The sequence below is a fragment of the Ictalurus furcatus genome, chromosome 4 (assembly GCF_023375685.1).
Source record: "Ictalurus furcatus strain D&B chromosome 4, Billie_1.0, whole genome shotgun sequence".
NCBI lineage: Eukaryota > Metazoa > Chordata > Actinopteri > Siluriformes > Ictaluridae > Ictalurus > Ictalurus furcatus.
The window spans coordinates 9,674,159-9,688,282 of NC_071258.1; the positions used below are offsets into that span (position 1 = coordinate 9,674,159).

At 38.1% G+C, this 14,124-nt stretch overlaps 1 protein-coding gene across 2 annotated transcripts in view; it reads right to left on the bottom strand.

Moving 5' to 3' along the window:
• The window catches only part of cdh13 (cadherin 13, H-cadherin (heart)), a 444,891-nt gene that overhangs the window by 65,729 nt on the left and 365,038 nt on the right, over positions 1 to 14,124 (bottom strand). For both annotated transcript variants that reach the window (XM_053622849.1, XM_053622850.1), the window contains 2 exons: positions 13,437 to 13,619; positions 12,782 to 13,035 (listed from right to left, as the gene is read on the bottom strand). In XM_053622849.1, the coding sequence (XP_053478824.1) occupies positions 12,782 to 13,035; positions 13,437 to 13,619 (437 nt within the window). The remainder of the gene's footprint in view (positions 1 to 12,781; positions 13,036 to 13,436; positions 13,620 to 14,124) is intronic.

Consider the following 14,124-nt stretch of genomic DNA (forward strand, 5'->3'; position numbering starts at 1 on the left):
TCTTAAAGGTAAGCTGTCAAGATACTGTATGTTATAGGCATGTTTTGCCAATTTTCCAGAATTCAGCTAAAGCCACAGATAAACCACTAAACATACAGTGCCCGCCCCTAATATTGGCACCCTTGGTAAATATGAGCAAAGGAGGCTCTGAAAAATTGTCTTTATTGTTTAACCTTTTAATCTTTTGTTCAAATAATTCACAAAAATGCTCTGCTCTCAAACAATTATCAAAATATCAAACAATTGAAAACAAAACACAGGTTTACAAAAAAATTTTTTTGTTAAATATAGTTAATTTAATAAATACTTTGTGCTACCTCCCTTTGCCAAGATAAGAGCTCTGAGTCTTCTCCTATAATGCCTAATGAGGTTGGAGAATACATGGCAAGGGATCTGAGACCATTCCTCCATAGAGAATCTCTCCAGATCCTTCAAATTTTGAGGTCCATGCTGGTGGACTCTCCTCTTCAGTTCACCCCACAGGTTTTCTATGGGGTTCAAGTCAGGGGACTGGGATGGCCATGGCAGGACCTTGATTTTGTGATCAGTAAACCATTTTTGTGTTGATTTTGCTTTATGTTTTGGATCATTGTCCTGCTGGAAGATCCAACCACGGCCCATTTTAAGCTTTCTGGCAGGTTGTCATTTAATATCTGTTGATATTTGATCGAGTCCATGATGCCATGTATCCTAACAAAATGTCCAGGTCCTCTGGCAGAAAAACAGCACCAAAACATCATATTTAACTGTGGGCATGAGGTACTTTTCATTTTGGCTACCTCTCTGCGTCCACCAAAACCATCTCTGGTGTTTATTGCCAAAAAGCTCTATTTTGATTTCATCTGACCATAGAACCCGATCCCATTTGAAGTTCTAGTAGCATCTGGCAAACTGAAGACGCTTGAATTTGTTTTTGGATGAGAGGTTTTTAATGGAAGCTTTTTTTCTTGAAACCCTTCCAAACAACTTGTGGTGATGTAGGCAACTTCGGATTGTAGTTTTGGAGACTTTCTGACCCCAGATGCAACTAACTTCTGCAATTCTCCAGCTATGATCCTTGGAGATCTTTGGACACTTGAACCATCCTTTTCACAGTGCATTGAGACAATATAGACACATGTCTATTTCCAGGTTGATTCATAACATTTCCAGTTGACTGGAACTTCTTAATTTTTGCCCTGATGGTGGAAATAGGCATTTTCAATGCTTATGCTATTTTCTTATATCCACTTCCAATTTTGTGAAGCTCAACAACCTTTTGCTGCACATCAAAGCTATATTCCTTGGTTTTACCCATTGTTATGAATGACCTATAAGGAATTTGGCCTATATGTGTCCTGATACTTATACCCCTGTGAAACAGGAAGTCATGGTCCAAGTCACCCAGGTGTACTAAAAAAAAAATGTCAAATATCAGTGGGAATATACTTAAAATATATTTTTCTCACGTGAATTCTTAGGGGTGCCAATACTTGTTGTTAAATAACCTATATTTAACAAAGATATATTTTTTTTGATAAACCATAAAATATGAATATGTGTATGTATTGTGCTGCTGTCATGTGTAGGGCTACAAGTGTTCATATTAACATGGCTGATGAGTGTATATGTGAACTAATCATATTTCAGGAGTAAAGTTAGGCTTCTGCAGAGGGAGCCTAACAAGAAGAAATGACTTCACTTCTGTCAAATCTTTCAGCCAATCTGTCAGGAAATTATATCTGTTTAATTTAAGTCTGAAGTCAGCAAATTTGTTTTTCACATCATCTGGCTCAAGGCATGTATCATGTGGAGAGATGGAGAGCTGCAGTGATGTGTTCCTGTTCTACTGACACAATGTATACTGTATATATGTGTATACAAACTATATGTGGCAATGAGACAAGTACACAAGTCTAAACTACAAAATTTACTTCAACGTTTTTCAACAGCTTTTTACACTGAATGCCTGAAGCTAAAACCAGATATTTTTGCAGACTTTGGCATTTTGAGACTTTTTCTTGTAATGTGAAACATGGTAATGAACTCACAGAAATGGAGTTCAAAGTTTGACCCGTGTAACCCAGTCTTTAGATATACTTCAATGAATCGTGATGAAAGCCTGGTAATTCAGTTCCCAAATGTGAGAATAAAAATCTAGTGTCTGCCTCCACACTGTTAATGGCATGAACAGAGGACTACAGAGAATGTCTCTGTTTTAAATGTTCTGGCTAATCATGTCTGTCAAATTGCTTCATAGCAGAATGGCTTCTCTGACTTGGTGTTTTTATGTTCTCTTTCTCTTTTCTTCCTCCACAGCTGGAGAAAAGTGTGATATTTTTCACTTTCAAGAACTACTAAGGACTGCTTTGGTCATGACATTGATGTCGCTGGGAAGTGTGTTGCTGGCCAGGGTTGAGCAAAATTGCTGAACTAATACAGTGGTGCATTATTAAAGAGGTCAATGCGTCCTGAAGATATGAATGCATTTAAATATGTATGAATGCCTATACCATCAGGATACCATGCAATGTGTGCAAAGTTCATTAAAAACACATGTTGCAATATTGCAGGCGGTACGGTTAGAAAACAAACAAGAAAAATATCCCTATTAAAGCTACTTAAATGCTTGTACATTGACAAGCATTCAAAATCATTTGTGCGATCATTTCAATTCATGAGTGCTGAACTTCTACAAATGAAATGTGATGGAGCTCCCAGCAGGAGATAATGAACATGAGATAAGATGGAGAAAGCGGATCTTGTACAGAGCTAAGTGAGTTATAATAAAGGTCAATGGAAAGGAGTGAAAGGAGTGAGACTTTAATATCGAACATGATTTCAGCATGTTCTGCATTTCATTACTTTGATAGCACCATTAACAGAGATGTGCACAGAGGAGTGTGTAACATTTATAGACAATGTAAAATCAGTGAAGAACTTTTATTCTCTTAGCTGTTTAAATATCATCTGTTCTCTGTTGAGTTTGTTACGGCTGACCACAGTAAAGATGACTGACGTTCTGAAGTCAAAGGACTCAGGATGTCCCATATCCCAATTTTATATATGATCCAGCCTTCATGATATCATACCTTTGCAAAGTCATTCACACCACACTGTGATCTCCAAACTAAAATTATTTTCCTCAAACTCTTTTATCTCTTCTTTTCTTGTTTTTCTTCCCCTCCGTCTTTCTTTAAGAGCGTTTGAATTCCACATGGCCAGATAATGAAATATGTTATTAATTAGGAACAATGGAGTCTATCTCAGACCTGGCTTTCAAGTGGGGTTGGTTTTGCCTTTATGCCATAATCCATAACAGACTGCATGGCAGAGTTCTTCAATGCCTTGGCATCTGAACTGCTTGACCCCAACTGCTTGAACACACATGATTTGAGCTGCAATATGGTACTAATAAAAAATCTTTAGCAAGCCTTATTAACAGGAACTTTAAAATGTTTGTTACATAACTGTGGCTCTATGAAGACTAGAATAACCAGCAGAGGCAGTGAGACCCACCTAGTTGCCTTCTTCCATGAGTGCACATGTATGCCGAGACCTTCCAACAAACTCATAAAGTGACATATGATGGAATATTTCCATAAAATATCACTGTCATACAGCCATCTTTAACTGGAACCATCTTATCAGCATGATATATAGCAAGATACTTTACTTGTAAACTGTCTATATTAAACAAAGCAGATGTACAGCAGACATACTGTACATGACACACATCATCAACAGAATTCAGTGGATAAAGTCAATTAAAGAAGGCACAAAGACAAGGCAGAAAGCCAATAGAAATCAACTAGTGTAGGAGGTACATATGTTAGTCTTTCATTTATTATCTGTGTAAAGTGTGTCCATAAATAAAAGCTATTTATGGCTGACTCAAATAAAATGGAAAATCATGTAAAAGAAAATGAAAAAAGTTTTGTATCTATAGTCATTGAATAAAGCAGAAAAGGCAACCTCAGAGTCTGGCCAAGAACTGACGATCTGGTTTTATGCTCTGTTACATTCATTGAAGTGTGCAACCTATTTATTTTGCACTGTAAGGCACTCTTATTGGTGGCTGCAACCCATTTGATGTCTCATTTTCTACTAATTTGAGGTAAACCGTTAAACTATCAAGCTAGTGCTTAACAAATATGTCCAGTGTGCTGAATTTGTCCAGTTATGACACCGATGGTGTCCCAAATGTGATCTGTGGCTAATTTCTTTTTTTAATTGCTGCCTGATACAACATGGTATGTCTAATAAGGCAGCTGCCTACATGAATGCAACACAAATCACTGTTTCATCCTGAGATATCACTGAAAAAATCCTATTGAGTTATTATATTTAATCCTTTCACAATCCTCTCTCACATTAGGGGAAAAAAATTATATTATATGTCAGTGAACAAGGATTCATATAGTTTTTCTCATTACATAGTCAGTGCTACTCTGTTCATGTGGAACATATTCATTCTGTCATCATATCCAGTTGCGAATACCTGGAGATTTATCTGCGCTACTGTTAATTATCTCTACATATCTTGTAAAACCATTCTCCTGGAGAATTATCAAAGGGCACAAGAAAAAGCGACTCAGACGGATCAATGTGGCCATGTGTTCATCCTTGCTACTTAAAATATGTGAAATCACCTTGCTTTTAAAAATGTGATTAAAGAAATGAGAGAAAGAAGAATCTCACATTGACAGCTCAGTGTTGTGTGAAGTGTAGGATCTCAGGGCGAACCAGGCAGTAATGATGTAACAGGAAGAGATAAAACAATGAGACATATCCCACTTAGGGGACCCAAACGTACACCCTTGGACCATTCAAACCATAAGTCAAAGACTCTGTCAAGATTGGTACCAGCTAGTTTGGGTTGTGGATAAACAAAGGACACCATTGAGTAACCCTAACAGTCTTAGTAAGAGGGGCCTTTTTTTTTTTTTTTTTTTTAAAGATAAATGCTTATTTTGAAATTGATGCATACAACACGTTCCAAAAATGTTGGGACTGGGGCAATTTAGGACTAATACTGATGTGATGAGTTGAAATAAGAAGGTGATGTGAAACAGGTGAGGCAATCGTCTAATCATAGTATATAAGGAGCCTCCACAAAAAAGGCCTAGTTCTTCAAGAGCAAGGATGGGTCGAGGCTTGTCAATCTGATAACGAATGTGTCAGCGAATAATCCAACACTTTGTGAACAACATTCCCCAAAGACAAATCAGTAGGATTTTGGGCATTTCACCTTCTACAGTGCACAATATAATTAAAAGATTCAAGGAATCCGGTCAAATCTCGGTGAGTAAAGGACAAGGCCAAGAACCCCTTCTGAATGCACATGATCTCTGATCCCTCACTGTCTTAAAAACCGTCATGAGTCTGTAATGAATATCTTGACATGGGCTTGGGAATACTTTGTCAGTCAACACCATTTGCCACTGCATCCACAGATGCAAGTTAAGGCTTTACTATGCAAAGCAGAAGCCACACATCAACACTGTCCAGAAGCACCGCCGACATCTCTGGGCTCGGTCTCATCTGAGATGGACAGTAACTCAGTAGTATTGTGTTTTGTGGTCCAACGAGTAAACATTTCAGATAGTTTTTGGGCAAAATAGGCGTCGTGTTCTCCGGGCCAAAGAAGAGCAAGACCATCCGAGCTGTTATCAGCGTCAGGTCCAAAAGCCAGTGTCTGTCATGGTATGGGGTGTGTCAGTGCCCATGGTATGGGTAACTTGCACATCTGTGAGGGCATCATTAATACAGAAAAATATATACACATTTTGGAGCAACATATGCTGTCATCCAGAGCAGGACAACACCAAACCACATTCTGCCCAGAAGTGCATGTGCATGGTTGCATAAGCAGAGAGTGCAGGTGCTAGCATGGTATGCATGCAGTTCTGACCTGTCTCCCTTTGAGAATGTGTGGCGCATTATGAATCACAAAATAAGGCAATGAAGGCCTTAGACGTTAAAATCTGCATTGCGTAAGTATTGTATAGAGACAGGGAATGATTGGGACGATGGAGTTCCATTAGTCTTATTTGCTGTTCATGAAGCGCGACAGACTCGCTTGGGTTTAGTCCGTCAGAATTGGTGTTCGGGCATAATGTACGTGGAAATGCTGGAAGATGAATTTCTCGTTACAGGTCTGTCTGAGAAGACAAATGTTCTTGATTTTGTCTCCTCTACTTGTTGAAACGCTTTCTCTTTCGCAGAAGAAGATGAAAAGCTGTTCTGATAAGAAGGCAGTTCTGCATACTTTCCTGCCGGGGGAAAAAAAGTTTTGGTGTTGTTTCCTACACCTGTATCTGCTCTTACTACACATTTTTCGGGATCTTATGTGGTCAAGGATAAGTTGAGTGAGACTGATTATATAATTCATACTCCAGAGAGAAGACAAAAGACTTGTTTATATCATGTGATTATGATGAAACCATACTTATGCTGTGCTGAACTAAAAAATGAGATTACTAATGTTTCCGTTTGTGACCCAGCGACTGAGTTAAAGCCAGAGAGAGTTTCTTTGCTAACACATACCTTGCCTACTGATGATGGGGATGATGGATTAAAAGTATCTATGGAAGTGTTCAATGGGGGTTGTTTAAAAAATCCAGAAGTTTTGACAATGCTTTCTTCTCAACTGTCTTATCTACTGAATAACCACTTACAAGATGTAATTATGTTGGTAGACAGTTTTCCCAACCTATTTAATGACATTCCTGTTGGTACTTCTGTCATCCAGCATGACATCGAGGTAGGTAGTGCATTACCAATAAAATGACATGTTCATGCAGAATGGTTTTGCTAAACAAAGTAATAGTCCCTGGAGCTCACCATGTGTTTTACTACTGAAGGCCGGTGGGTCATTTCATTTTTGTACTAACTTTAGAAAAGTTAATTCTGTTCGTAACTCCGGCCCTTTTTTCAATATACACAGATGGCATTTGGGTTGCGAAACGTACCAGCAACTAATGTCAATCGTTTTAGGTGAGGTTCCTAACTGCACTATTTACTTGGATAATGTAGTCATTCATTCGTCTACATGGGCTGAACATATGTCGACCCTACACGAGGTGTTTCGTCGTTTAGCTTCTGCATCTCTAGCTTTAAATCTCACAAAGTGTGAATTTGCCTAGGCTTCTGTCACATATTTTGGTCAGGTACATCCCTTGGATGTAAAAGTGACCGCTGTTCTCTCATATCCTGTACCTACTACGAGGTGGGAGTTGCGCAGATTTTTAGGGATGGTCGACTACTATCTGTGCTTCTGCAAAAATTTTTCTTGTGTGATTGCTCTGTTAACTTGACTGTGTAGCCATAAAGTTTGTTTTAGTTGGACTAATGTGTGCCAATGGGCATTTTTGTCTGCAAAGTCTCTCCTCTGTAGTGCGCCAGCTTGAGGTGCATGCCAGTATGGTTGGAGTTGGAGCCGTCCTGCTACAGGATGGCGCTAATGGAATTTCTCACACAGTATCGTACTTTTCTGCTAAGCTTAACTGTCATCAGTTGAATTATTCAACAATTGAAAAGGAAACCTTAGCTATGTTGCTGGCGTTGCAACGTTTTGATTTTTACGTGGGGTCTAGCTCTTCTCCTGTTAATGTCTATACAGATCATAATCCATTGATTTTCCTTAGTGAAATGAATAATCATAATCAACGATTGATGCGTTGGACTTTAATGGTTGAACCATTTGGACTTTAATGGTTCAAACATTTTTAGGTAAGCTTATTGTGAGTTATTGAGAGTCTTGGTTTGTTTTGGTTCATCTGAATCTTTATTCAATTCGTCTTTTCTTTTCTTTGTTCAAGATATGTGAGTTTGTGTGCATTTGTTATGTTGGTCTGTAATAAATGTAGTCCGTTATCTTGCACCTCGCTTCCTGTGTCCTTCTTATGTTGCTTACCCCTTTCAGACGAATTTTTAAATGAGGGGTTTGTAATAACTGTGGTGAGCAGAAAAGCATCTCATCATGCACAAAACATCAAACATTGCAGTGGGTGGACCACATCAGGTTCCATTCCTGTCAGCCAAATACAAGAATCTGAGACTGGCTGTTATGGGCACTGGCTCACCAAAACTGGACAGATTTTTATTCTAATCTTCAACTGTCCACTTTTGATGAGTGTGTGCTCATGATTCCTGTTCTTAGCTGATAGAAGTGGAACCTGAACCTGATTTTTTTCCCCATTCTGATGTTTGCTGTGAACATTAACTGAAGCCATTGACCTGTATATGCATGAATTTATGCATTGTGCTGCTGCTACATAATTGGCTGATTGGATAACTGCATAAATGAGCAGGTCTACAGGTGTTCCTATTAGAGACAATGAGTGTATTTAGCACCTGTAAAGGAACCTGACAAATGTTCAGCCATGATCATGCTACAGAACATTTCTGTGAGCCATGATTTAGTAAACATATTCATAACCAGAATTAAGAAGACTGTCTGAAGGAACTCAAGTCCTCTCCTCTCTCCCTTTTCTGATCTCTCACAGTCCCTAGCCTCAGGTATAACATAGGCCACTTCAAAGACACTTGCACTGGCAAAAGTAGATGAAAAGAGGTGATGCTGCCACAGGCACAGGACAAATTTACACAAGTGGGGAGCTAGTGCACATGGTGTACACGTGTAGAGCACTGTCCCTGACAAAGGGCACAGATCCACTAGAATCATCTGAAACATATGATCAGTATCACACCAGGGTTCATCCACTGCTCTGTTAATATTGCAAAACTCTCTTGACTCCATAAAGCACAGAACCACTTCCACTGAGCTCAAAAACACATATTAGGGAAATGACAATGAGTTAGGATTTAGGTGTAAAACATTTGTATCACCCTTCTTATAGTGTCACTCCTGCTGAATGTTTAGCTGGACCGACGAAAAATGAACAGGTTAATAAGTAACACAGGGGTTCTCAACCTTTTTTGTCCAGTGACATCATTTCAAGGGATCAGAATTCTTATGCAATATTTCTGCACTGGTTTTCACTGGATAAATTATTACTAGATCTGCTTAAATATCTGAACCTTCAACCTGTAATACATAGCAATTATTAAATAATCAGGAAATGTTATCATTTTGTTTTATTGCCTCTGTATTTACACATGAGATTAGGAATGACAAAGTGTCTTTTACGTTAAAAAGCAAATTGCAAACTTAAAATCAAGAATATTTACACGTACAGTGGTCTTTGACAGTTTGTGAACCCTTTCGATTGGATACATCTCTACATAAATATGACCTAAAACAACATCAGACAACATCATCATAAACATGTTCTGTACTGAGGAACAGGCTAAAATTCCTCCAAGCCGATGTGTAGGACTGATCAACAGTTACCAGAAATGGGGGTCACACCAGATACTGAAAGCAAAGGTTCACAAACTTTTGCCACTCACAGATATGTAATATTGGATCAATTTCCTCAATAAATAAATGAATAAGTATAATATTTTTGTCTCATTTGTTTAATTGGGTTCTTTTTTTGTATCTACTTTTAGGACTTGCGTGAAAATCTGATGATGTTTTAGGTCATATTTATGCAGATATATAGAAAATTCTAAACAAACTTTCAAACACCACTGTATACTGGGTGAGCCATTAGTAATCAGTGCCATTTCTGTAAACACAGTGTTCCCTCTACTTGAGGGAGTTATACATAACTAAATAGATCATTCATTCATTCAGTTTTAAAGTAGTTACCGATCATTTGTAGCTATTATAACTGAAATACTTTGGATATATGGCATGATTAATATCACTAACAGTCATTCTTATACGCATTTATGTTTATCTTAAAGACTTAAAAGGTGAAAGAACAAAACATGATATAATCAAAACTTCCTTAAGTAGCTTGTGAATATTTTAATATTAATGTTGATAAAAGTCTGTACCAATAACAGCTATCATACAGCTGTGTTGGGACAAACTAACAGCCCCTTTATTGAGCTATAATAAATAAATGATCCACATGGATGATTTGGAAAGCTCTCCCTGTGCTCAGGGACAGATTAGTAAATCCCAGGGGCCTAGGCAGAAACCACTGCAAGCCCCAACCCCCACCCCTCCCAGCACACAGTGAACCCTGACTGCAATGTCCCACAACACATGAAGAAAAAAAAAACAAATATAACTACATTACACAAAGGTTATGAATATTTGAGAAGCCTCTGTGATTAAAAAAAAAAAAGAAGAAAAAAAAAAGAGATAGATAACTATCTTATTTCTTGCTTTTCTGCTTGCACACCTATCCAACAATCATCCAAGTCCTGCTCTTTAACAAGCTCCAACTCAATGACCAGGATGTTTTATCTTCTTTGGCCCATTTTAGTTTACAATTAATTTTAATTAACGTTTTAACATTCTCTGGCTTTTCCTTATTGTGAGTTATGGTTATCTATCATGTTTTTTCTTCTTAATATAGCTCCAGTTAAAAAAAGGGTTACACTGTCAAAGATTTACTGTAGATTTTACAGGCAACCTGGGTTCTGTAAAATTTACAGTAAACAACTGTAAAATATATTTACAGTAAAGTCCTGTAATATCTTACAAGGTATAAAATAACACATAACCCAGTACATTTGCTCATTTGGCTAATGCAGGATACATCTGAGCTGAAGGTTAAGAGCATTGCCCAACCATTACAGTACTTTACTGTAAACTGTCAAATTTACAGCATTTTTTTTTATAGTGTAGGACCTAACAGACTGCTCATTCTTTGAGTTTACATTCAATATGTTCATTCAGTATGGTTCTATGTATTATGTTTATAGGTACCTCCCAAGAATGCAGCTGAATAAATGGCGTGCTTGCTACATATTTGGGTAAATTCAGTGGAAACCTACATTTCACATAATCCTTTGTTTTAGGGTGAGTTGTAATTAGTTTTCAGTGAAGTAGACTAAGCCAATACGTTTCCTGTTTAATTACACTCGTAGCCAATCAGAGATCACCTTTGTTGGGGAGTGGCGAAAAGAGTGGGAGGACAGGTGAAGCAGACTTGGAGGGAATGACACACGGGAGCAGAGCGGGAAAAGAAAACGGAGTTTTAACGTTGAGGTGATGATGTTTGTAGACTAAAGTACTGTTACAGTAGTGGCACAAATATCATAGTCGTGTGCAACTAGCAGTTTGGTAACTTTGTGAACCATAGGTTTAAGTGAAGTGCAGCTGGGTTATCTACGTTTGCTGTTTTGCACAGCCTGAAAAAAAAAGCTAAGTACAAACTGTAACTCGTGGACGTTAAGCTAATGTTGTCGTGAGAGACGGACAGCTGTAACCGCCAGCCGCAGTTTTCACTGTGAAGCTGAAGGGACAACGACTGTGGAGAACTGTGCTAAGTAGCATGGTAACTACGCCTGTTTAAGGAGGGAATCTACTGCCAAACCTGCATCGCTGAATCAACTATTGCCTGCTGGAACATCGCTTGCAGCAGATTCATTCACTCAGCTCGTTTCCAAGTCAGCTAATTCTTCTCTTCGAGAGGCATGAGTAATGGAGAGTTTTTAGTAGCCATTCATTAAAGGAACCAAGGAGTTTTTTTTTTGGATGTGCACCAACTCATGGGCCCCAACAGAAAACGCTTGGTAAAGGTTTTGAACATTTAACAAAAAAGGGTTTAAGTTGTTAAATCCAAACTATATGGTTCGTGGTGTTTAATGTTTGTTAAGCTAAAACCATCTGATGCATTGGTTATCTCTGGTATGTCATTTTGTGAGGAGGAAATGAGTATTTGAGTTTACTGATCTAAATTTGTCTAGTATACATTCATACAGTTTGAGGGGGTTTTTTTAGTTAAAGAATATAGGGAAATTATTATTTTTTTTTGTTATACATATTACTTGGCTGCATTGAACTTGTCTTTTTTCATTTAATAAGGTTTGTATATATTTGACATAGTTATATTTGATATTTGTTTCTGGGGAATACCCATATAACTCATAGTGTGTGAGTGAGGTAATTCTTCAGTGGAGGCACCGCGCTGTTATTTTCTTGATTAAATCATTTATATACATTTATGCCTGTGATAACATCATCTACTGGTAAATAGAGGTTAGCCAATTCACCATCAACTACTAAGTACTCAAGATCCTGTTAATTAAAACATTTTACAGTAGTAAACTTATCTAATATTACACTTCCAGTGCCAGGAAGGGGTTACATGTTATATGTGACAGAGTAATGACCTAATCAGTCACTTCAAATCTATGCTTGTCGAGGGCCCCTAGTGGCCCCTGGTCATGTTCTCAGTACACCCAGTCAGTAATCTGTCCCTGCCTGTCCTACATCCATCATAGTTAAATAATGGTCTCCCCAACTTCACAGTAAATGCCACAATCATTCCAGGACTTCAGAAACTATTTGAGTGATTAAAGCTCTAAAAGACATTGTGTAGGCAGGCAAATAAATGACAGATCAAGCAGATGGTCGAAACCTTTGATGCAGAGCAATGGGCTAATGTTTACCTGGAGAAAACAGTAAGACTGTCAGGAGAAGAAGAGTGAAAAATGAAGAGGTGAGGAGTGACAGATGGGGAGATGTCTGAGAAGCAGAAGCTGTGCTTTCATGCTCAGCTCCAGCTTTGATTTATTTGTAGTGTCATTGTAATCCACTGAGCTTAACCATGCAGACCATTTACTTGCTCAACGCAGAGCTTCTGAATGAAACAGGCATGACATGTTTGAAAATGAAGTAAAAACAAATCTGTATTTGTTTCACTGTTGTCTATCGTGAAGTTAATTTAAGTTATTTCTTGTGCGTAGTAGATTTCTTTCTATAGCTTACCTTATGCTCTGGACCTGAGGGTAGTCTGGGTCAGTGGCATTGAGCATAGCCACAAAGCTGCCTACAGGAATGTTCTCCCACTTAGTGACCACCAGAGGATCGGGGAAAAAGACCGGCCCCTCGTTCACATCTTCAACTGTGATATAGACAGTGGCTGTAGAGCTGGGGCCATACATGACATCAGGAACCAGAGGGTCCTCATTCTCCACTTTTATCAGCAGAGTATGAAACACATTGCTTTCATAGTCTAGAGGCTGGAGGAGAGAAAAAAAGATGGAAGAATCAAGTTAATGCACCATTTACTAAACAAAGTGCAAATTAGAACCATTCAAGATACCATTTGTGCTGGTAGACTTGGCAAGATTAGCAGGTGAGCTGCTAAGAATGTGCATGCAAATGAAGATATTTTGCACATTTGAGATCATATCTGTGACATAAAATAAATATAGAAACTATTGCTTATGCCGCTCCACAAGGCATCACAACACACTTTTACAGCCAACAAACACCATTTCAACATAGTTTAGTAAATTCCAGCAGTTAGTTCTAATTGGCAAAATAAGATATGCAATGGCAGAAAACACAAACAGATATGACAACCACATACTGTATAACACTACTGTTCTGCAAGACAATGACAGGAAGGAGCTTGTACCTTAACCACGGACAGCATGCCTTCGTTATTGTCTGGGTTGGTGTGGATCGCAAAGTTGTGGTTGGGATCTCCGTTAATGATAGAGTAGATGGCTCTCCAAGCTCCTGTGGCAGGGTCATCTCGATCATCCACTGTCAGGTTCACCACGATGCCTTTAGAGCCTTCATCCACTGATGCCTGGAACTATAACACACAGACAGAGCTCAGCAAAAGGACCAATCAACAGTTACTCTTAGCACATACTTGATTAGTTCAGGAATTCTTCCAGAAATTAAAGTCAAGTAGTAAGAAAGTTCAAATAGATAAGTGTAAATCGCAATCAAGGCAATTATGCCAATTAAAAAGAAATCTTCAGTTCTCAAGGTCATCTCTGCTTAGAGAGGACTGTGAGGCTTTAAATATTTAATTCGCAGAAAGCGTTAAGTGCAGTGTGGTGTGTCAGAAACATCCGAGACATTATTGAGCTTTATATGAGTACAACATTTACTCACTCACACACACACACACACAATATGTGTGTATTATATATATATATATATATATATATATATATATATATATATATATATATATATATATATATATATATATATACACACACACCAAACACCCACACTATAATTTCCTTCTCCATATTCAGAAAAAACATATTCAAAGGGGTTTTCTAATTAGTAAGTAACTTGTACCA